This window comes from Diabrotica virgifera, chromosome 10, assembly GCF_917563875.1.
Source record: "Diabrotica virgifera virgifera chromosome 10, PGI_DIABVI_V3a".
Taxonomy (NCBI): Eukaryota; Metazoa; Arthropoda; class Insecta; order Coleoptera; family Chrysomelidae; genus Diabrotica; species Diabrotica virgifera.
In genome coordinates, this window is record NC_065452.1 from 118160818 (window position 1) to 118187110 (window position 26293).

General features: G+C 32.4%; 1 protein-coding gene across 1 annotated transcript in view; it reads right to left on the reverse strand.

Moving 5' to 3' along the window:
• LOC114333091 (voltage-dependent calcium channel subunit alpha-2/delta-3) overlaps positions 1-26293 on the reverse strand; it is a 174388-nt gene that overhangs the window by 109990 nt on the left and 38105 nt on the right. The window contains exons 5-6 of the mRNA XM_028282924.2: positions 8485-8616; positions 8293-8424 (exon numbers count right to left, since the gene is read on the reverse strand). Coding sequence (XP_028138725.2) covers positions 8293-8424; positions 8485-8616 — 264 coding nt within the window. The remainder of the gene's footprint in view (positions 1-8292; positions 8425-8484; positions 8617-26293) is intronic.

Consider the following 26293-nt stretch of genomic DNA (forward strand, 5'->3'; position numbering starts at 1 on the left):
GCAAGTTGCTGCAGATTTGAACGTGAGCCATATGTGCATATGAAAGATCAAACAAAGATGGGATAATTTTCACTCTATAGCACGGTTAGGCGGTTCAAGAGGGCTGAAGATCTCCACAGGTAACAGGATGAGATGTTAGTAGATTATTTGAGACAATCTCCTTTTGCCACAGCTCAAAAAACAAGAGAAGAGGCAGCGTTTCCGGGCAATATTTGCACTACACGTAGAAGAATTAAAGCAAGTGTACTGTTAAATTGTGCAGCTGCAAGGAAACCTTTTTTGACAGGATCACAAGAGGAGACGAGTTGAATTTTGTAATGAATTTATAAACCGCGATGAGAATTTTTGGTCTAGGGTTGCATTTTCCGATGAAAAAGTATTTCAGTCATATAAAAATGGTCGAGTAAGAGTTGAATGAGTATGATGAACAATATATGCATCATTTAAGAAATAGTGGAGGATTCTCGGTGAAGTAATGGGGATGGATAAGTGCTGAAGGCCCGGGCGTCTGTTATCATATAGAAGAGAAGTTACAGGATTACATTACAAACATATTCTTGAGAACACAATGTTGCGATCGGTGATCCAGAGATTCCCCAACAACGACTTCATCTTACAACATGGCAATTGCCCGGTGCGGTGCATACGAGTAGAATTTTTCTAGAATGACTGAAAGAAACTCATGTTAATGTTCTTCCGTGGCCTTCCCGGAGTGCAGACTTTAACCCCGTCGAAAATGTGTGAGCTGAGTTAACAAAGAAACTAAATAAAAAAACCTGAGACCACGGAATAGAATTGAATTATGGGAAGCAATTGAGCAGGCATGGGAAGAGCTTGATGACTATAACATGAGGGGATTGGTGCTATCTATGAACAGAACACTGCAAAATTGTATTGACACGAATGGGGCTTCCACCAAAGATTAATTATTGTTTATTATTTATCATTGTTTATCATTATTTAATATAAAATAGATTTAAAATAAAATGGATATTTTAAAACCAGACTTCCTTATTTCCGTTACTAAGACCATAATCCATTTTATTCAAAAAAACTTCTTTCTATACTTTCCATTTTGTTAAATTTTGTAAAATATATTATTTTGATTTTTTAACTATCAACCTATTCTAGGTACACCACTGGCAACGTCACTTTGACGTAAAAGGTGCGTTTAAACGACGTAAAGATTTAAAAAATCGGCTCCTAGATACGTAAGCCTGTAAACTATTTAGTGACCGTAACTGTACACTCTCCAAGAAATGAAGGCACCACGACCTTAAAAATGTGTCATTTTTGATGTCTCGAATTTCCTAAACCTGTTGTCCGATTTAAATGATTTTTTTTAATATGTTGTAGCCTTATTCTTTAAAAATATCGCTGTAATATTGTTGTTAGATATGTAAATTGTTATTGTATACAGGATGTACCAACTACCAATAAAACTGTGTTTTCTTCTCAAAATTTGCATCACACTGTGGAATATTCTAGCATTTATAAAATACTGAAATTAAAACCCAACTATAGCCCCATGTTTTCTTAATATTCTGTTTTTTAACATCGCTGACATAAATTATTTAATATCGCTTTTTTGACGATTAACGATTTGATAATTAACGATTTAAAATTCCCCATTGGGGCGCATACGGGTAATATAACCCGTATGTGCGCCAATGGCAAATATAAAATTCTTTATTGTGTGTCAAAATACGCAATAACTACCACTTAAAACCCATTAAATTTCATTTGCATATCACAACCAGTTTTAGAGCAATAAATAAATCGACAGTTTGTAAGAAAAATTTCAGCATCCCCTATTTCGGAAACGAAGCATTTGCGGACATATGTTTATAAAGCAAACTGTCATTATTTTTTATGCAGAATTACCGCTTAACGTTTTCCATACTTATTTAAAAACACCCTGTATTGATGAAAAACTTGTTGTTACTAACTTTTTAAGTACCTAACTTTTTTTACTATCCAACATATTATGTTGGAATTTGCTATCCAACGCTTATTAAGCGAATGAATTGAAAAAGAGAATATTAAGAAAACATGGGGCTATAGTTGGGTTTCAATTTCAGTATTTTATAGATGCTATAAAATTCCACTGTGTGATGCGAACTTTGAAAAAAAAAACACAGTTTTATAGGTAGTTGGTACGCCCGGTACCTTGACAATTTATCTGTCTAGCAGCAATATTATTACAGCGATATTTTTAAGAAATAAGGCTCTAACATATTAAAAAATCACTTAAATCGGAAAACAGATTTAGGAAATCCGAGACATCAAAAATTACCCATTGTTAAGGTGGTGGTGCGTTAATTTCTTGGAGAAGTGCATATATAAATAGATATACAAAAATAAAAAAAGGTAATCGAGGACATTTAAACTCATAAACGTATTATGAATGCATTCATGAAGAAATAAGGAAAATAAAAACGTAGAATGCACTGTCTATGTCAAAAATATATGTAGACAAAAAACTAAATAAAAATACGAGGGAGCTTAAAGGACTGAGTGAGTTGAAATTATTTGGAGAAGTACTGGAAAGAATAAGTGAGGTCAAATATCTAGGGATAATCCTGGATTTCAAACTCAATTTGAGCAGTCATATTAACAATATAACCAATAGGACTAAGCGACTCTTCTGAAACTGCAGACGGTAGGTAAAAGCTGGGGATTGAAACCAAAGGTGTTATACACATCAGTGATACAACCGACAGTTACTTATGGTTCAGTACTTTGGTGGACAAAGACAGCTTTGTAATCTTGAACGACCTCTCTCACCACCCTACAAAGACAAGAGCTTCTAAATATAACAAGAGCCTTGACTAATACAGGAACGGATTACAACAGGTTTCCCTCTGCTGGAATTATATATTTCGGCGATAGCCTTAAACAGTACTTGGAGGCCGAATTATGTATTGAATTGTATTGAACAGTCACACAGACACAACTTGAGGACTCCATCTTTATGATGAACTCAGATATCAGAACTAATCTTCACTGAGAAGATATTTTTAACACAAAACTATACCATCTAGAGAACAAAAAGTCCCAAATATTAATGTGGACGTCATATGGTTCACTGATTAATCTAAAACTACCCATGGTATTGGATCAGGAGTGTTTGGGCAAACAGGCAACTATAATAAATCTTATAGTCTAGGTCAATATACAACTATTTTCCAGGCTGAAGTTATTGTAAATCAACATTTATACAGATAGCCAAGCGGCTATTCCGACAGTAAAGAACCCACTCATTAAATCAAAACTGTAAGTAACTGCAAAGATCTCCTTAAAACCTAACAAAAGTGCCTTTAATATGGATGTCGGATCATGAAGGGATTCATGGAAATGAACGAGTAGACATGTTGGCAAAACAAGCTCGAGAGAAACCTTTGAAGGCCCAGAACCTTTCCGTGGCATCCTTAAAGATGCTACTAAAAACAAGTTCATAAATGGCTGATAAGGAATAATTACAAACTGAAAAACACAAAGGGCGAAATAATGACGGCTAAACAGGAAATTCTACAAACTGTAGGACAATTTACAGAGAACTCTACAACAAAACAGAAGAAAATGTCCCAACTGAGAACATGCCAAAAGTTCTAAACCAGGCCTCTGAAGACATACCAGATGTTACTGTAGAGGAAATTAAAAAAGCTTTCCTACAAATAAAAACAATAAGTCACCTGATGATGGGGTCTTTGCTGAAGTAATAAAATTAGGAGGCTAGAAACTGATACAAATGCTTGCCATAATTTTCACAGAATGCCTTGAACGGGGAACAACATCATCCCAATGGCAAAATGCAGTGATAATTCTAATGTTTAAGAAAGGAGATTTAAAAGATCTCGAAAACTATAAAACAATCAGCTTCATGTCACACATATATAAGCTTTTTTACAAGAGTCATAACCAACAGACTTTCGAACAAAATGGACTTTTACCAATCATGTGAGCAGGCGGGATTCAGGTCAGGCTTCGGCACAAATGACCATCTACAAGTTATTAAAAGCCTCATCGAAAATGTATAGAGTAAAACAAATCACTCGTCTTAATATTTGTAGATTATGAGAAAGCATTTGATACAGTAAACTATCAGAAAATGTAGAAGCTTTAAAAGAATGCCGAATAGATCACCGCTACACCACTGTCATCAAAAATATCTACGATAATGCTACGGCATGCGTCAGACTCCATGAAGATACACACAAGTTCAACATTTATCGTGGAGTTTGCCAGGGTAACACTATTTCGCCAAAACTATTCACAACATTATTGGAATACATGTGTAAGCGTGCAAGCCTAGACGAAAAGGGCATAAACATAAATAGAGAGCAACTTAGTCACCTCAGGTTCGCGTACGACATAGTCCTGATAACAGATTGCATTGATCATGCCATCTAAATGTGTGAAAGGCTCTACCATGCCTCTACACAAGTGGGTTTAAAGATCAACCACTCAACAACACAAGTAATGACAAAACTCGTTCTGAGTGAGAACATCAACATAGCTGGAACAAGTATAGAACAAACATCAGCATACAAATATTTGGTGCATGAAATTCGTTTAAGCAGAGACAACCAGATTAACCAGTTAATACGTAGAATCGGGTTGATTTGGGCGACTTGTGGAAAGCTAAGAGAGGTTTTTAAATCAGATCTTCCCATCTGCTTAAAGAGAAAGGTCTTTGATCAATGTGTGCTGCTTATGGCGCAGAAACGCTAGAGCTCACTAAGACGTCTACAAACAAAATTCGAACAACACAGAGGGCAATGAAACGGTCCGTGTTGGGATTAACCCTAAGAGACCGAATAACGCTTGGTTCACATTATAAGAATTTTGTCGTGCGAGTTTTAGAACGCACGACGACATTCCAATGGTGGCGCATGTAATCATATGGAGCCTTTCTCACAAGACGGTGTTGAAACGTTCGGTGAAGTTGTCGTGTTTATGTCGTCCCTCGCTTACAACAACAGACGACAGCCATGCCGTCTTTACGCACCCAGTAGCATAGGGAACTTAATGCATCCTTTCATATGATACTGTCGTTCAGTCGCATGAAGGTAGTTTCTTTGGTTGTTTGGTACATTATTTTCATTTACACTTTGTGGCTGTTTAAAGCAGGTGCATATATTTTATATTATGCTGTCTCAGATTGATAGTGAAATAGTAATAACATTAATTCAAGTGAGACCTGTTCATTTGTTCATTGGGACAAAACAATAGAAATATATAAAGATAGAAACTTGACGAGAAATACTTGGAATGGTGTATGCCGTGCACTTAATAGTGCACGAATTAATTTGAATTAATTAATTTGACGAATTAGGTGATTAAGAAAAAAACACATTTTATAAGTACAGCAAAATTAATTATATGTTACTGATAACAACAGTAATTAAAACTGCTAAGTATATTATAATAAACTTTATTTTACATAGTTGCAATTAACGTTGAGTATAGAGGGTGTAAATATGTGTGAATATAAAAATATAAGTATAAATCATATCTTTTTGTGTTAATAGGATGGACCCAATGAATTTGGTTCCTCTTATTTCTCTTTCTTCGACGATAAAGTAAACACAATGCTATAATTTGATTTCGCTCCATATAAAATATACCTTTTATTCTACGAAATTATATTTAGGTGAACAACTCGTTTAAAACTGGAGTAGGGCGGTGGTCACGTCTTGTGTGAAATTATCTAAAAACAACATTTAAAACGAGGGGAACAACATTTAAAAATGAATGGATGACAGAGGGTCTATTAAATTCTGTACATGAAAAACATAGATTGTACTGTTGTTCTGAAGCTGTTTCCTTGTGGAATTTTTATAATAAACTAGTAATTTTTATAATAAACTAGTCTAAATGGGAAATAAGCCACAATTTAACTAAAAAAATAATTTTATTAACGTTTCGACGCCCAAATCGGTTGTCGACACGTTAATAAAATCATTTTTTTACTTCAATTATTGTGGCTTATTTCGCATTTAGAATAGTTTATTACATAGATTGTATGAGCTTATTAGATGAGCTAATCCAAGATCCCACAAATAACTTAGTAGAACAACGATTATAAAAACAAATTAAGGCTTTTAATTAAAAACATAAGAAATAATAACTGACGAAATAGAAATTTCAAATGAATTAAATACGCATTACGGTACATTAGGACAAAAGTATGGACAAAAAATACCCATTTGTAATGATACATACCCGACATCGTATCATGTACCTACCTCAGCCACAAAGTGTAAATAAAAATAATATACCAAACAGCACAGCAAAATGTCTTCGTGCGACTCAATTCTTATTGTGTGAAAAGAACAAGTGCGACAAAACTACGACACGACAAATCCCTCGCACGTTCAAAAATCGTATAATGTGAAACAAGCGTAACCAACACAGAATTGCGCCGTAGATCAGGATCAACCAACGCAATCAAAAGAATATAGACCTTAAAATGGAACTGGGTAGGGCATATCGCGCGAACGAAGGACGGCAGATGGAGGAAACGTATTCTGGAGTGGAGATCCAGACAGGACGCCTTTCGAAGCAGAGGACGACCACCAACAAGATGGACAGATAACCTGAAGCAGATATGCCAAAATTGGATGCAAGCGACTCAGGATAGGAATTTGTGGGGTAAACTACGGGAAGCCTACGTCCAGCAGTGGACAAGCTTAATGATGATGATGAGGATTGAACCAGAAAAGATCTAGATAACTACCAATTAGGAAACTGCTGGCGTTCGTTGAGGCCACGGGATTTATTAGGTAAAGTTTAATGGAAAAACAAGGTAAGGTACAAAGAGATTAAGACCATCTGTCAGAGATTAACGAGTTTAGCCTGAACTAAGAAGAAGAAGAATAAACTTTTCCAAAACTGTGGAAAATCTGATTAGTGACAGTTACTTTGACTATTAAATAAACTCTATGTAATTAGCCCGACACCACAATATATTTATTATTTACCAATTAAATATAAATGAAATATTTAAGAAAAATCATTCACCAAAAGCTCGCTCATCAGCCTGATAGTCCAGGGTAATAAGGTTTTTTACATGACACTCGAGCAGCCAGGGTACTGAAGCGTTTTTTTGACAGGTAATACCTATAAGAGCAAATTGTATCTATTTTCTGCGTAGGATCTGGCGGCCATTTTTATTTATAAACAATTAAGTGTCAAAAAATGGCATTTTTCCCTTTTTTTTCAAATCAATGGAAAACAGTGACACTTATGGTTTTTTTAGTACAAATATCTTTGAGATTATGGAAAAAGCTTTAAAATGACGTATTACAAAGTTTGATATGCTCATTTATTGTTAATATAATTGCGAAAAAAGGTCGGAATTACAAAAAAAAATTAATTTCTCAATATCTATTGTAAAAATTAGTGTACAGCTTTGAAATTTTTGTCATATTAGGGTTCTTTGGTGCTTAATATGTGGTAAAAATTTCAAAGCTATTTATTTAATTGTTTAAATTTTATTCAAATTGTTTATCCCAGAGAGCATTTTTTTTTGCAATAACATAAGTCGGAAAAAAATGACGTTAGAACCATCCACAGGTGTCAAATGAAAGAGCATGAGCTATATTTTCAATTTGGTTTAAAAAAGCGAATAAAAAATGTATTTATTAGTAATAAATAATTATGCAAAAGTATCGTAAATCTTTCCTTATAACGTTTTTATTTTGTTATATAAGAAATTATATATATTTATTACGATTTTTTATCAATTATGATATAAATAACATTACTTGGTAGTTGTGCACTTAAAACAGGGTAAAAAAAGTAAATTTTTTTGGTAAAAGTTATTCAAAAACTTTATAAGGAAAGATTTACGATACTTTTGCATAATTATTTATTACTAATACATGCATTTTTTATTTGCTTTCTTTAAACCAAGTTGAAAATATAGCTCGTGCTCTTTCATTTGACACCTGTGGGATGGTTCTAACGTCATTTTTTTCTGACTTACGTTATTGCAAAAAAAATGCTCTCTGGGATAAACAATTTGAATAAAATTTAAACAATTGAATGAATCACTGTACACTAATTTTTACAGCAGTTATTGCAAAAATATTTTTTTTGCAATTCCGACCTTTTTTGCAATTATATTAACAATAAATGAGTATATTAATCTTTGTAATATGTCATTTTAAAGCTTTTTCTAGCTTTCCTTTCAAAAGCTAAAAAGCTAGAAAGCTTCCTTTTCAAAAAAGCTAAAGTATATTTTTGTCTTATTACCCTGGCCTATGATATTATTAAAATACTTGCCTCTCATAGATCCGGAGTTATCTATTAAAATAACAATATCTTTGGTACATGTAGCAGCTTCAATGAACCAAGTGCGAATCCTGCAATCAAATAATTGTAACTCCATAGTTTTCTTCTCTTCCCATCTTTGTGCTGCAATAACAGAGGATAATTATTTGTTTGAATTTAATATATTAATTTATAAACTTTTACCTGGATAATGCCTCATAATCCCAGTTAAGCTTCCAAAATATTGCCAGGACAATGCTGGGTCGATTTTGTAATTAGAAATAAAGATATTGTCTAATTTTTCTGACCACTGGATGTGAAATGAAACATTTGGATCTAAAAGGTGTATTATAAAAAATATTTAAAATGTTCTTAGACTAGGTAGTCTAGGCGCCAGAGGGGTCACCGTGTTCTTTTCAATTCTGATGGACAAACTCAACGGTTTCTTATGGATTTTTGGCTGCTGATTACGAATTTCGAGGGTGGATTTCGATCCGAGTGGTCAAAAAATTGTTATAAACAATTTAATTGTTTATAAATTGTTTATAAGGATCTGGCTCTTAAACTAAAAGAGATAAAATAGAATGTTTCAAATAAAATTTGTTCGTTAATAAAAAACAAAGAAAAAAACGTTTACTAAACTTAAATCTAACAGTTAGAACTCAGGATATTTTAAAATTAGTGCACAATGCAAATTGCAAATTGCAAAATAAGTATTTCACGAAGCTTTATCGATCGTAACTCAGTTTCTACGCATGCAAATGAGGCCTAGTAGGTTTTATTTTAAAGCTTCGTTAATAGGCTTCCAAACAAAGTTTGTTAAATGACTTTATCTTCATTTGTTTTAAAGTTATACCAGTTTGAAATTATAATTTTCTTAAAAAAATTGTACATTAATTTGTTTATAAGGGTTTCAAGTAAATTTGAGCTGTAAACATTTATACTTTAATTAACAATAATGATAGAAAAACTCAAAAGGAATATTTTGAGCTTTTTAAAATGTTCGTAAGTTTATTTTTGGTCAAGATATCAATATTTTAATGGCGCGCTAGAGGCGCAAAATCGGCTCACAGTCAAGTATGTAAGTATTTTTCGACGCTTTATCGATCGTAACTCGGCTTCTACGCATACAAATGAGTTAATATGTAATATCTATATAAAAATGAATCGAGTTCTTTTATAGCATCATCATTGCATATAAGACGAGCATTTATGTTGTGGCGGCATACACACAATTGACGTGCCTTGATGATGTTGCAAAAGAACTAGATCCACTTTATATGGACATTATTATAGATAATTAGACTCTGAGGCCCCAGAAAGTTTCAGTTTTACTGCCTATAAGAACAGACTTAGTACCACCATGTAACTGTAAAAATTGCTCTAAGAACTTATGCAGAAGTAAAAAAGCTGAAATTCTCTGTATATCTCGATGCAGATGCATGAAAGATAATGTTTGTAAAAATAGTATTAATAAATAATATCAACTTAATGTTTAGATATATTTCTGAAATATTAGTTTTTAATGTTTTCTTTCTCATTTAGTAGAAAAAATAGAAGACAAAGTAAATGGAATGAAAGGTGATACTAGGTACAGTATGATGATTTAACTATAAGAATTATATGATACAATTTTATTAGGATCTTCAAAAATTAAAAATGAACATAACGTATATATACATAGATATTATAATTTGCATCGAGCAGTTAGCGCGTGAACCTTTACGCGGTGAGCAAATCTCGCGCCTCAGAGCGCGCTATTAAAATATGGATATCTTGGCCAAAAATAAACATATGAACATTTTTTAAGCTCAAAATGTTCCTTTTGAGTTCTTCTATCATTATTATTAATTAAAGTATAAATGTTTATAGCTCAAATTTGCTTGAAACCCTTATAAACAAATTAATGTACAATTTTTTTAAGAAAATTTTAATTTCAATCGGATATAACTTTAAAACAAATGAAGACAAAGTAATTTAGCAAACATTTCTTGAAAGCATATTTATTAAGCTTAAAAATGAGACCTTCTAACGCTCATTTGCATGCGTAGAAGCCGAGTTACGATCGATAAAGCTTAGAAAAATACTTATTTTGTAATTTGAAATTTGCATTGTGCACTAATTTTACAATATCTTGAGTTCTAATTGTTGGATTTAAGTTTAGTAAACGTTTTTTCTTCGTTTTTTATTACCGACCAAATTTTATTTAAAACATTCTTTTTTATCTCTTTTAGTTTATGAGCCAGATCAAAATTCGTAATCAGCAGCTAAAAATCCATAAGAAACCGTTGAGTTTGTCCATAATAATTGAAAAGGACACGGTGACCTCTATTTGGCGCCTAGACTAAGGGCGCATCTGTAAAAATATTAGTATATTTGGATGTGGAGAGGTGACTCAAATTTTTTTTGCAGAAATTGCTTGAAAATAACTCATATAATAATATTTGAGTTATCCTCCAATTCAAAAAGGTCCGGAACATTGTTTAAATAATCAAAATATCAAAAAATGAAGGAAAAATACGATTTTTTTCTTCGTTTTTTTATTTTAACTTAAAAAGTATTCATTTCCGAGAAAAGTTACACTAACATAAAAGTTGCGTAATTAAATTTCCTACAATATAGGATTAGTTAAAAATTTTAAAAATTGTCACCCTTGTTTTTAAAAATTGTTCAAAAATTGGACCGAAGGTCTAAGCCACTTAGGACCTTCGTATTTCACCCAGAAAAACTATATGATATAGTAAAACAATACTGTAAATTTCAGTAAGATCGGTTTAATAGGTCTTGCAAAATAAATTTTGCAATCCAGCTTTCGCAAAAAAAATTAATTTTTTCAAAATGTTGCACGACTGAAAATAAAGCAGGCAGCAAGTTAAAATTTTTTTTTACATATATGTAGAAGAATGTATATGTATATAAGCTTTACACTCCCGTGGAAGTTATAGCTGTTTTTCACTTTAATGATCCATTAAGACATGGGGGATCAGTCCACTTTTCTTCTAATAGGTCTCCTCAAAGCTTCTGGTGTGTCTTCGTTTCCTTCACTACTTTTCTCCACTTATTTCGGTTCTCAGTCTTTTTTTTTTCCAGTTTAGAACTCCCATAACTCTTAAGTCGTTTTCGACTTGCTGTTTCCATCTTGCTTTTGGTCTGCCTCGTTCTCTTGTCTCAGGGGGTATCCAGTTGGTAATAACTTTAATGGGATCATCTTCACTTTTTCTACTTATATGACCATACCAACTTATTCTTCATGCTTTTGCTTCTTTCAGTATGTTTTCTCCTTCCATCCATTGTTCTATTTCGTGGTTCATCCAGGGCCTTCTTTCGTTTTCATTTATTACTTTTGGTCCCAGAATGTTGCGCATTATTTTCCTTTCAAATACTTTCTGCTGTTCTTCTTCTTTTAACGTTAGGGTGTTGGTTTCCATCTCATACATTACCACTGGCCTTTTGGTAGTCTTATATATTTGCATCTCTGTATTTCTGCTTAATTTTTTATCTTTTATTATCTTTTTATTTTTGTGGTTAGCTCTATTTCCTGCTTGTAGTTTCTGTTTCAGGTCTATTCTTTCATTATCCCTACTAATCATCGTTCCCAAGTATTTGAATGTATCTACTTCCTCAAATCTGTAATTATCTATTATCATTTGTGTTAGTCTTGTTTTCTTGAATCTGCTTGCGTTCATGTACTTTGTTTTTTCCATATTTATGTCTAGTCCTCTTCTTTTTGCCCCTTTTTCTATTTCAGAGAATGCCTTAATTAATGATCTTTTGTCCCGGGCTATTATAACAATATCATCTGCATAACCTACTATTTGTACTGCATTTTTATTAATTATTCCGTTATTTGTTGCTTCTTTTATTGCACAATCTAGAGCTGTAATGAATAACTCAGTTGACAGGGCATCCCCTTGTCTGGCTCCGTTTTGGACCCTGATCTTCTCTGTTGTCTTTTGACCTAAATCTATTACTGCTTGTGCCTCTTTCATTGTCATTTTTATTAACTGTATTAATTTGTCTGGTATTTTTATGCGTGTTAGATCTTCTATTAGTTCTCCTCTTTTTAGTTTATCGAAGGCCTGTTTAAAATCCACAAAAAGCATATGCAGTTCCATGTTGTGTTCATATGCTTTTTCCATGATTTGTCTTATTATGTGAATAGCGTGTATCGTCGATTTTTCTTTTCTGAATCCATATTGGTAATTTCCTATAATTTTTTTCAGTATGCTCTGCTAGTCTGTTCTTTATTATTCCCGTCATGACCTTATATGTCACATTTAGCAAGGTGATTCCTCTATAGTTTTTGCATATTTTTTGGTCTCCATTTTTGGGTATCGTTATAATTATTCCCGTTTTCCAGTCGTCTGGCATTCTTTCCTCTTTCGAAATGGTTACAATTAATTCACGTATTTTTCTAGTTAGAGCAGGGGTGGGCAAACTTTTTCTAGTAAGGGCCACAAAATGTTATTGGTCTATTACCGAGGGCCGCAATATTTTTTACCTCAACATGTTCGACTTTTTACTAATTTTGTTTAGGTGGGGGGATATGGTTTGAAATCAACTTTTCAAGTACATTTTTGTGAATTTTGTTTGAAACTATGGTAGAATTATTTTATTTCTAAATTAATAAACATATTCAGTACAATTCGAAGAATATTAAAAAAATTCAAGACCAAATATTGAAAAATAAGTCAGCGGTGGCATATTTCTACAGACACCTCAAAGAACATGGATTTTGCAGTGTAGTGGACATTAAAACTTGTCATTGGATCATATTAAATATAAAATTCAAGAATATTTTATTAGCTTATGACTTTCTTGAGATAATGCTGTCGAGTTTTTTGTTTTAACTATTTTTGAGTTTTTGGTGTACTTAAAAGTCAAAATAACAAAATTTTTTGTAAACAGGGTGAAAATCCACATATTGTTAAACAAACAAAAAATATCTCGACAGCGTTATCTCACGAACTGTCTAAAGAAAATATATGAAAAATTTCAGGTGGATTTGTCAAGTAGCTTTTGAGTTGAAATGTCCAGCGCCTTTGAAAAAGCAATTTTAAGAAAATCGCGTTTAAACTTTTGACAACTTTTGTTTTCAATTCCTTTTTTGTCTGTCAAATCGTAAAGTGATCAATACCGGAATATGTTTTTGAATAGTCATTTAAATAAAAATAGACAAAGCTCCTCTTAAATTTAGTGCTCCGTCAGTTGTTGTTACACTTACTAGGTGGTTACGGGTTAATTTAAAATTTTCTAAACAGTTCCTGACTACTTCAAACATATTGTTTCCATTTGTTGAAATTTCATGGATTTCATTGAGGGAGCCGACAAAACTCTGTGTCGGGAACCCAAATAATTGCCCGCGGTATGTTGAAAATGTGCGGAAAAATGACCAGCTGCAAAAGTGTTAATTATTAGCTGCATTATCTATATTTAATTATTATTAATATTAGCAAGAATTCAAAAAAAATTTCCACCGGCCGCAAAAATATGTCTGAAGAGCCGCATGCGGCCCGCGGGCCGCACTTTGCCCACCCCTGAGTTAGAGCTTCTCCACCATATTTGATGAGTTCTCCGTTTATGTTGTCATAACCCGCTGCTTTTCTGTTCTTGATCTTCTTGATACTTTCTGCTACTTCTTCGTATGTAGGCTCCTTGTATTCCTCCGCGTCCTGTCTTTTCCTTATTATGTCCCCTTCCTGTGTCATCTCACCTGTTGCTTTATATATATATTCCTCGAAATATCTTATCCAAATGTCTTCTTCTATGGCTACCATCGGTTTTGGCTTTTTTCCTAATTTTAAGTAATTATATAGTGGTTTAGAATTATTTCTCATGTTTTCTCTTTCGATGTCCATCATTATTTCTTCTAATTTTTTTTCTTTTTCATTTTACATGTTTGCTTTGCTATTGTCCTTGCTCTCCTATATGTTTCCATATCTTCTGCTGTTCCTGAGTTTATCCATTTCAATATGGCTTTATTCTTTCTTTCTATTTGTTCTCTACATTCCTGGTCAAACCATTCATTTCTTCTGCTGTTTCTTATTGTGCCAATTTCTGTATCCGCTGCCTTTTCTATGGCTTATTTAATTCGTTTCTATTGTTCTTCTATTTCTTGTTCTTCGTGTTGTATTCCTCTTTTAAGTTCTTCTTTGTATCTATCTTTTAATGTAGAATGAAGTTTTAATATAGAAGAATACTGTACCTTTAATTTTAATTTTCAATTTGCAAAATTAAAATCGGTTAACTACCACGGCGGCGTCAGGATTTTTTTTTTAATTATTATTATTTATTTTGCTCAACAGGCCATGCAGGCTGTAGGCCCTGGGCGTGAAATACCTACACAATTACATTTTGTTTTACTATATACAATATACAATATTAATTTGTCTATTAAAAATACATTATATTTATAAATATATACATATATAGCTCTCATTTTACAGTTCATGGCACATTCTTGTGTTATAATTTCTCTTGCGCTCTTCTTACCACTTCTCTCCATTCTCTTCTGTCTAATACCTTGTTTCTCCAGTTATCTATTTTTAATTCGCGTAAATCTGCTTGGACGCTGTCAAACCACCTTATACGGGGTTTTCCTTTCCTTTTTTTCCGGCTGGTTTCCTGTTCAATATCATCCTGGTCATTCTGTGATTTTCCAAGCTTTGCACATGTCCCAGCCATCTTATTCTATGCGCCTTTATTATTGCGGTGATTTTTGGTTCCGTATGCTCTTCCAACTCTTTATTTGCCCTTCTTCTCCATCCCATTTGTGTATTTATGCCTCCGTAAATTGATCGGAGAATTTTCCTCTCCCATCTTAATCTTTCTTCATCTGCCATTCTTAAAACCCATAATTCAGCTCCATATACAACCGTAGCTCTAATCACTATCTTGTAAATTATTTCTTTTGTTTTTCTTGAAACAAACTTAGACTTCATTAGGGATCTCAGCATTCCATATTTCTGGTTGCCTTTTGTAATTCTGGATTCTATTTCTTTATCTTCGTGACCATTTGCCTTTACTTTCACACCATGGTAGGTAAACTCTTCCACTCTGTCAAAACTGTATAATATGTAATCTTTCTCCCCTTGTATTTTTATAAACTCTTCATTGTCTTGCTGTGTATCTCCCATTATCATGTACTTAGTTTTCTTTTCATTTATCTTTAGGCCAAACCTATTTGCTTCCTTTTCTATCTTTTTCACAATTCTTTTCAATTCTTTCTTTGATTTTGCTAATATTGTTAGATCATCCGCGAAAGCTATACAATGATGTTTATTTTTAAATATGATTTCTTCCATTTTTATGCTGCAATTCCTCATTACTACTTCAAGAACAAGATTGAATAATGTGGTTGACATCGGCTCACCTTGCCTGAGTCCTTGTTTGATTTCGAAGTCCTTGAGACGTCTTTCTACACTACTTCACTTTTCGTTTTTGTCAACGTCGTTTCAATCAAGCTAATCAATTTTTTGGGAATTTTTAATTCTTTCAGAGCACGGTACATTTCTTTTCTGTTTATACGATCATATGCCTGCTTGAACTCTATGAACAGCGCATACAGGGTAGTTTTGTACTCATAGCAATTTGCTTGTAATTCTTTTAGCGTGAAAATCTGGTCTGTTACCGAACGGTTGGTTTGAAAGCCTGCCTGGTACTCCCCCACAGTATTCTCCATGAATTCTTTCAGTCTTCCACGTATGCATTGTGCTAATATCTTGTACCCTGTCTCTAGGAGTGCTATTCCCCTATAATTTTCACATGTTTGTTTATCTCCTTTTTTATGTATGGGGCAGATTCTAGCCAGCATCCAGTCATTTGGCATTTTTTCCTCTTCCCATATCTTTTTCACCAGCACATATAGTTGTTCGTACAGTTGTTCTCCTCCTGCCTGTAACATTTCAACTGTTATTTCTGTCGCTCCTGGACTTTTGTTGTTTTTAAGTTGGCTGATTATATTCATTACCTCTTGTTTTGTTGGCGTCTCCACTATCGTATCGTTTTCATCTATGTTCTGTATTATGTCCATCTCATCCTCTTCAACATTATTTAATAGCTCTTCGAAATAATTTTTCCATCTTTCTAGCACCTGCGCTGTTTTATTTATTAGTAATCCTTGTTCATTCTTAATATAGATGCTTCGACTTTGATATCTTTTGTCCATTCTTATAACCTCTTGGTAAAATGACCTTATTTCTTTAGTTTGAAATTTTTCTTCAATTTCCTTTAGCTTATTTTCTTTGGATATTCTCTTCTTTCTCCTACATTGTCTTTTCATTTCCCTTCTTGCGTCCCTATACACATTTCTGTTATTCTTATTTTCTTTTAATAGCATTATTTGTCTAGCTCGCCTCACTGCTTCAGCTGCTTTTTCACATTCTTCATCATACCAGTCATTTACTTTTCCTTTTATCACTGTACTGTTTAGAACTGCCTCATTTGCTTTCATTATTGATGTTTTTACTTTCTCCCATCTTTCTTCGATTTCCTTGTCTTGTGCGCACGTTGTCAGTTCTATTTCTATTTTCTCTTTATATTTATTTTTTATTTCTTCACTTTTCAATAGAGTCGAATTGTATTTTCTCTAACCTTCCGTTCTTTTTCTTTTTCCCTTCCCGATCGCACCCCAGTTTCCCATGAATGTCACTCTTACTAGGTAGTGGTCTGAATTATATTCTGCTCCTCTCATGCTTTTTATTTTTGATATTAAATTCATGTCCATTTTTTCTATTAGTACATGATCTATTTGGTTAATTGTTTTTCGTCGAGCGACTTCCATGTCCCTTTGTGGATTTCCTTCCGGCGAAGTTGTGTACTTCTTATTACCATATTTCTCTCCATTGCAAAACATACTGCTCGGTGACCGTTATTATTTGTTACATCATGTTTGCTATGTTTCCCTCCTATGTTCTCATATATATCTTCCTTTCCAATCTTTGAGTTGAAATCGCCCATTATTATTTTCATATTGTATTTCGGTGTTTTTTCGTATTCCTCCTCTAGTTGCTTATAGAACATGTCTTTCTCATCTTCGTCCGCATCTTCTATGGGAGCATGCACATTTATAATGCTTATATTTCTTCTTTCCCCTTTCATTCTTAAAGAACACAGTCTGTCAGATATAGGCTTAAAAGCTATTACCCTTGATTTTAAGTTTTCCTGTAGCATGAAACCTGTTCCTCTGGTTCTGTCTTTTCCACCACTTTTAAAAAAGGTTGTGCTCTCTACATCCACTATTTCGGTTCCTAATTGTTTGGTTTCTTGTACTGCAAGCAAGTCTAATTTATATTTCTTGACATATCTTACTAGTTCTTTCAGATTGCCTGCACCATACGTCCCTCTCACATTCCAAGTTCCAAAGTTTATTTTTCGTATATATTTCTCATTTGCCTTAATCGTTGCCTCGGTCGTTTTCCTGTTACATAGCGTTTTTAGGTTTTTGCAATCAATTTTGCGTTTTGCCTCAAAGCAATTATCCTTGGCGTTCCACTTCCAGATTTCGTCGTTTACTGTCAGTTTCTGGAAACCGATTTTTACATTCTTTCCTTCTTCTTTCTCTTTCTTTCTCGTTTTGTTATTCTTCCTTGTATTTCCCTTTCTATTTTATTCATATCCTCATTAATGTATATCTTTTCCTGGCCAACCTTTTGCAATTTGTTTTTATTTACCATTATCTTTTCTTTATCAGTTGCGTTCTTCAGTTCTACCAGACAGGTTTTATTTCCTAACCTTGTTGCCCCCTTAATATTCATTTCCACTTACAGTGTTTTAGAGCAGAAATCCTTTATCATTTCCTTTAATCTGATCGTATGTATTAATGTCCATTCCTTGTATGATTGCATTGTTTCTTCTCTTTTCTTTTTCCATTTTATCCATCCTCTCCTCCATTTTATCCATTTTTTGCTTCAGATCCTTATTTTCCTTTTTTATATTATCGTTTTCTTCCCTTAGTTCCTTAATCTCCTGTCTATACTGCTTCTGTTCCTCTTTCATTTCCTGAATGTCAGTGGTTAGTTTTGATAACATTTCTAATACTCTATCCATTTTATCTTCCCCCAATTTTTCTCCCCCTTCACCCCTCCGCCTTTTGTTTCGACTGGTCTCCGTATCATATTTATTGTCACTACCCATTTTTTTCCTCGTGCTAAAGCTTCAAGACAGAAGGTTGCGGTTCTATAGGTCTTGTAGTACTTGTAGCCCCGCGCAAGTGACTATTGACCGGTCTACCCGTCATCCAGTTACCACCAGGACTACAATTACCACTTTATTTCGGGTCTAGGACGTTTCATCGCCGCCGTTTCGATGCCGCCAGTTCGATGCCGATGCCGGCCGATTCATCGCCAGTCAATTAATCACTATCTGATATATTTCCGAATTTTCGACAGTTACAATTATTAGTTATTTTTAGTATTAATTAGGAATTCTAGGAAATGCGAGATATGACGGCGATGAAATGGACTGGCGATGAACCGGCGGCATCGGAACGGCCGGCGATGAACCGGCAGCATCGAAACGTCCCATTCCGTTTATTTCTACTTCGATTTCCTAATTGTATACACTTTATTTGAAATCCAGCAACGTCGCAATTTATTTTGTCGTGACCCGTCTTCACCTATTCGCTGTTATCAGCTGTCCCTAATTAGTTTAATTATTACTTACAGTCGGAAAAATGAAAGAATACCCATGAACGAACATATAAAACACGCTGTATTTTCCTGTCACCGTGTCACGAAGAAAATTGCCCAGCGCAAGTACATGTAACAATAATTATCACATGTACTTGCGCTGGCCAATTTTTTGTGTGACACGGTGACAGGAAAATACAGCGTGTTTTATATGTTCGTTCATGGGTATTCTTTCATTTTTCCTACTGTAGGTATATTTACATTAGTTTTTCACTGTTGACGTTTATGTATTAATCACTCACTAAATTCATTTAAAAGAGAAATTTTTCCACTACACTTATTGAGTCTGCTAAAGTTTATGTCCTGTTCAAATTTCTTGAAATATTTTCGGTTGTAAGTCGCGTAAATCGAGATTATTACAGACAGAAATTATAACACATTCTTACTCTTCTATACCAACGTCGCCACTGCGTTTTTTTAAATAAACATTAATTTTTGGTGCTACGCGCAGGACAGCGGATACGTTTGCTCTGATTGGGCATTCCAATGACCTTTGATAATGATTGATAAATTTTAATTTTTAATACATTTCGAAATAAATAAATAAATTTGTTTATTGCAAAATAAAAACATATACTCTGTCCTTTGAAATAATACTTTTTTTAGCAAAAACTTTCTTTGTTCATGTATTGTATCTTAGAGAATAAAAGTTTATTATTTTTAAACATAAATATGCAATTGTTTCAACAATATTTCACAAACATAATTAAATTACAGCGCTGAGCAGATGGGACGTGAATTGTAAATTGTAGAATTCCCTCATCTTCCTTAGTCTCAGCATCCGTATGGCTTGCAAATTGTAGAAGCCTCGGAGGTGTAACCAGAGAAGGTTCCCATTGTTTTCATTCTGGTGGGATTTAGAATAGCATTATGTTGTTTTATATGCCATTAGAGTGAAAACTTAATCTTTTTTTATAATCAAATTAGTTTGATTTTTGTGGAATTAAAATATTAAAATACAGCAAAATATAGAGTTAGAAAATAAAATATTAGATAAAGATTGAAAGAAATTTTGATGGAAATCAACTTGTGTGAATCGAACACCGCTGTCCTGCGCGTAGCACCAAAAATTAATGTTTATTTAAAAAACAAATTAAAAATTACCAATTTTTAATGTTGTTCTGGAGCTATTTTCTTGTGGCATTTTTGTAATTAACTATTTTTAATAGGAAATAAGCCACAGTTTTACTAAAAATATGATGTTATTAACGTTTCGACGTCCAAATCGAATGCCGTTGTCAAAATACAAAAAATAGTAATTAATAAAATATTTTTTTAGTAAAATTGTGGTTTATTTCCCATTAAAAATAGTTAATTACAAATTTTTAAGGTGGTACGTTAATTTCTTGGAGTAGATATAATAAAACAGTGCACCAAATTTCATTAAAATCGATTTAATAGATTTTGCATAATAATTTTGAAATCTAATTGAAATTCTTTAATTAAAATTCTTAATTAAAGAATTGAAACAAATTGAAATTTGATTGAAATTCTTTAAAATCTTACACAATAAAAACTAGACCATATATAAGTTTCTAATTTTTGTTTACATATAGGGTGGAAGGCACTTATGGAATAAAATTATTTCTGTCGTTGCAAAAAACTATAAAAAATGCTGAGACCCGTCGATTTTTAAATATAAATGTGCACTTTTTAAATATAAACTTAAATGTACAGGGTGATTCCTGCAAGTCCGACAGAGTCCATAAGTTTTATTTTTAATGGAACACCCTATATATTCTTATATTTTTAAAAGCTGCTTAGCAACCTGATAGCAACCAATTATATCATGTATGGTGTATTATGAATAATACAGGGTGAAATTTTGAAATTAAAAAGTATGGAAACCACTTATGGAATAAAATTGTTTGTGTCCTTATTTTAAAAAATTATAAAAAATACTGGGACATTTCAACTTTTAAATTCAAATGGGCGCTTCACAAACATAATTTTAAATATACAGGGTGATTCACGCAAGTACAGCATAGTCCGTGATCTTTAGTTTTAATAGATCACCCTGTATATTTTTATGTTTTTAGAATCTGCTAGACAATCATATCGTATTCATATCAAATTAAAAATTACCAATTTTTAATGTTGTTCTGGAGCTATTTTCTTGTGGCATTTTTGTAATTAACTATTTTTAATAGGAAATAAGCCACAGTTTTACTAAAAATATGATGTTATTAACGTTTCGACGTCCAAATCGAATGCCGTTGTCAAAATACAAAAAATAGTAATTAATAAAATATTTTTTTAGTAAAATTGTGGTTTATTTCCCATTAAAAATAGTTAATTACAAATTTTTAAGGTGGTACGTTAATTTCTTGGAGTAGATATAATAAAACAGTGCACCAAATTTCATTAAAATCGATTTAATAGATTTTGCATAATAATTTTGAAATCTAATTGAAATTCTTTAATTAAAATTCTTAATTAAAGAATTGAAACAAATTGAAATTTGATTGAAATTCTTTAAAATCTTACACAATAAAAACTAGACCATATATAAGTTTCTAATTTTTGTTTACATATAGGGTGGAAGGCACTTATGGAATAAAATTATTTCTGTCGTTGCAAAAAACTATAAAAGATGCTGAGACCCGTCGATTTTTAAATATAAATGTGCACTTTTTAAATATAAACTTAAATGTACAGGGTGATTCCTGCAAGTCCGACAGAGTCCATAAGTTTTATTTTTAATGGAACACCCTATATATTCTTATATTTTTAAAAGCTGCTTAGCAACCTGATAGCAACCAATTATATCATGTATGGTGTATTATGAATAATACAGGGTGAAATTTTGAAATTAAAAAGTATGGAAACCACTTATGGAATAAAATTGTTTGTGTCCTTATTTTAAAAAATTATAAAAAATACTGGGACATTTCAACTTTTAAATTCAAATGGGCGCTTCACAAACATAATTTTAAATATACAGGGTGATTCACGCAAGTACAGCATAGTCCGTGATCTTTAGTTTTAATAGATCACCCTGTATATTTTTATGTTTTTAGAATCTGCTAGACAATCATATCGTTTTCGTCAAGATATTAAATACCTTCATAAAATTTTGAAATTAATAATTTATCATGCTTTAAATAACGATAATATGTTTTGAATTTGCTAAATAGAGATACATTTTCTAAACTAAGTATTAAATCTATTAGATTTTGTATTTAATGTCTTGACAAAATAATAAATAATTTCAAAATTTCACCTTGTATTATTCATAATGGACCCTGCAAAATACACTTTTTTGAGATGAGGTTGTAAAGTAGCTTCTAAGAACATAAAAATATACGTTGTGATCCATTAAAACTAAAGATCATGGACTATGCTGTACTTGCGTGAATCACCCTGTATATTTAAATTTATGTTTGTAAAGCGCCCATTTGAATTTAAAAGTTGACATCTTCCAGTATTTTTTATAATTTTTTGAAATAAGGACAAAAACAATTTTATTCCACAGGTGGTTTCCATAATTTTAATTTCAAAATTTCAACCTGTATTCATAATACATCCTACATGATATAGTTCGTTGAAATCAGGTTGTTAAGCAGCTTTTAAAAATCGAAGAATATACAGGGTGTTCCATTAAAAATTAATCTTATAAGCTCTGTTAGACTTGCAAGGATCACCCTGTATATTAAAATTTATGTTTAAAAAGTGCGCATTATTATTTAAAAATCGACGGGTCTCAGCGTTTTTTATAATTTTTTGAAACAAGGACAGAAATAATTTTATTCCATAAGTGTCTTCCACACTGTATATGTAAAAGATCACTCCTATCGATCGTACTTTATAGAACTGAAATCAAATTTTTTGGTCGGCCTCAGGGATTTTTTACACTAATAAACAATTTTTTGGCTTAAAAGCACATAATTGCAGAATATCTCGGTAACTATTCGGCTGTCCCATTGCAAAACACAGTAACCGTCATTTTTGTCAAAATCGAGTTTTTTATAAATTTGCCTACCAGACTCAGAAAAATCTTTAGACTTGGTGGGTCATGAACAAATGGATGTCATAGATTCCAATATTTAAATAAAATATATTATTTCGTTTCTATAGTTTAGTTTTCTGCTGTTACCAAATTTTTCTATATAGTTCTTTCCGTTTGTCATTTGAGTAATATTATTTGTTTTTTTTTTAAGTACAGATTGTTTATTTTGTCTGTTTTGTTAGTTCCTCATTTTTATCACAGTTTTTTCATTAGGTATGTTTGTACATATTTAAATTCTACATTTTATTATAATAGATATTTTTATATCATATAGTTTTAATTTATTTTATTACAGTTACTGTGTTTTGTAATGGGAAAATGGATATTAATTTTTTTTAAATTCTATGCAAATTTAGTTTTCACCGGCGATCTCTACTTCTATGGCGGATTATTCCCTTCAATAATATTTTAAAAAATGCGAATAAGGGTTGTCTAACACACCGAAAAATTGAATTTTCTCCATTGTTGTAAAAATTCAATTACTGTGTTTTGTCATGGGACAGCCGTATTATGGACCAGAGCATTTAGCAGTAAAAACTCGATTTTTAAATACAGCACCTAGAGACTTGCAGCTTTTTGCATTGTGTTCATAATAACGTCAGAAATAAGTCTACAATAAAAAAAATGGGAAGAAATAAGTGCCTAAAACGCACCCAAAAGTACAAAAACATGTCAAAATAAGCATAATATTAAGGTCCAAATTCTGTTAGTCGGGCGTTTTTGGGGTCGCTGAACACGACTATGTCATCAAAACCGACCCCCGGAGCAACTAGTTGGCAGGATCACATCCGCTGGAGGTTCGAGGGTTATGGGCACTAAGCAAATATATTACTTGGAGGTTTTTGGAGTCGCTGAACACAAATACGCCATCTGAACCGACCCCCAGACTATCTTGAGACCAAAGTGTCTAGGGGTCGCCAACTTCTTGAAAATTTCAAGATCTTGTCTTGATCTTGTCTTGATTTCAAGACAAGATCAAGACAAGAAGTAATTTGAGATTTCAAGACAAGACAAGATATTTAATGTCATTACCAAGATTTCTTGTCAAGAAATCAAGAAATCTTGAAATATCTTGACTATTACTAAAAAACTAGATGTTGTTCTGAAGCTATTTCCTTGTGGCACTTTTATAATAAACTATTTTTAATGGGAAATAAGCCACAATTTTACCAAAAAAATTATTTTATTAACGTTTCGAAGCCCAAATCGGGTTCCGTTGTCAAAATACAAAATACTACTAAAATAAACAAAAATGTTGTTGCTAAGTAAAAAAATTCTTCTAATAATTTATTTAATCTGACCCATTTATATTGGCAATTCAGACGTATATTATACATTTTAAAGTAGAAGACTTTAAAATGATATCGCCAATATTTATGAGTTGCGTACCTGGGACAACTTTACTAAAAGATAGTTCATTCGATTACATGAAATTAATCCCAATTCAAGAATATCCGTCACAAAAAAATCATAGCATGTGATCTGTCTTTAAAAAGACAACCAAATGCAACGATGACAGTTAAATTCTCGCGTTAAAGATTCCATAGTAAATCACGAGGGAAAACCAGGAAAAAACCTCGTGATAATATCCCGACATCGTAAGTATTTGGTCTTACATTTAATTTACTTTCAAAAAACTAATACCAAACTCTGACTTTAATATGTTTAAATTATAAATACATAATCTTAATAAAATATAGATATACAATAAGTAATACTAAAATATAACATTTGTACTAACTCGATATGTTATTGGCTTACTAATCGTGGTATTTTCTTTCTATTGACTTCCTCTTTCAGTATGGGTAACCACATGCTACTGCATTCTACCGAGGAATTTGCGACACAATTGGTTTCATTTAGCATAATTAGAGCCGCTTCTTTGATTTTTCTCTTTTTACTATCTGATTCTTTCAGGACTATACTTGAATCTCTCCACTGAACCCTATGTATATTATCCCATGCGTGTTGACATATTTGAGATCTATCAAATTCTCTATTTTTAATAGAAGAACTTATAAAAAAAAGAAGAAAAACAATTGTTAACATCTGTTTTATTAAAAAATTATTATCCCTTATCGTTTATAAATAAGGAATTGTCAAGATTGGATCGAATGGAACAGAACAACTTAGAACGGGATCCTACAGCATTCACAAGAAATACTATGAGGAAAATATCAATACCATATTCTGTACCGTGGAGGTAAACAGTCGTAACTCCACTTTTTGCTGAAATGGAGTTAATACCACGCTCTTGTTGTCAGATTTTCATAGCATATTGTGGCAAAAAATCGTACATCCAGCGTTATTAGTTGCCTAGATAAGGCGTTTAGAGACAATAGCAACTCCATTAGTCAACATTTCAACAACATTCAAAACAACAAACACATTGAGATCTATTCTATCTAAAACTAAACCTAACAATGAACAAGAAAGAACAAAGAATTGCATTTATAAAATACCTTGTGAATGCGAACAATTTTATTTAGGTGAAACATCAAGACCATCATTGAACGTTAGAATAAGTGAACATCAGTCTTATATTAAAAATAGAGAATTTGATAGATCTCAAATATGTCAACACGCATGGGATAATGAACATAGAGTTCAGTGGAGAGATTCAAGTATAGTCCTGAAAGAATCAGATAGTAAAAAGAGAAAAATCAAAGAAGCGGCTCTAATTATGCTAAATGAAACCAATTGTGTCGCACATTCCTCGGTAGAATGCAGTAGGACGTGGTTACCCATACTGAAAGAGGAAGTCAATAGAAAGAAAATACCACGATTAGTAAGTCAATAACATATCGAGTTAGTACAAATTTTATATATTTTTTTATATTTTATATATTTTAGTTTACTATTTTAGTATTACTTATTGTATATCTATATATTATTAATATTAGGTATTTATAATTTAAACATATTAAAGTCAGAATTTGGTATAAGTTTTTTGAAAGTAAATTAAATGTAAGACCAAATACTTACGATGTCGGGATAGTATCACGAGGTTTTTTCCTGGTTTTCCCTCGTGATTTACTATGGAATCTCTAACGCGAGAATTTTACTGTCATCGTTGCATTTGGTTGTCTTTTTAAAGACAGATCACATGCTATGATTTTTTTGTGACGGATATTCTTGAGTTGGGATTGATTTCATGTAATCGAATGAACTATCTTTTAGTAAAGTCTTCCCAGGAACGCAACTCATAAATATTGGCGATATCATTTTAAAGTCTTCTACTTTAAAATGTAAAATATACGTCTGAATTGCCAATATAAATGAGTCAGATTAAATAAATTATTAGAAGAATTTTTTT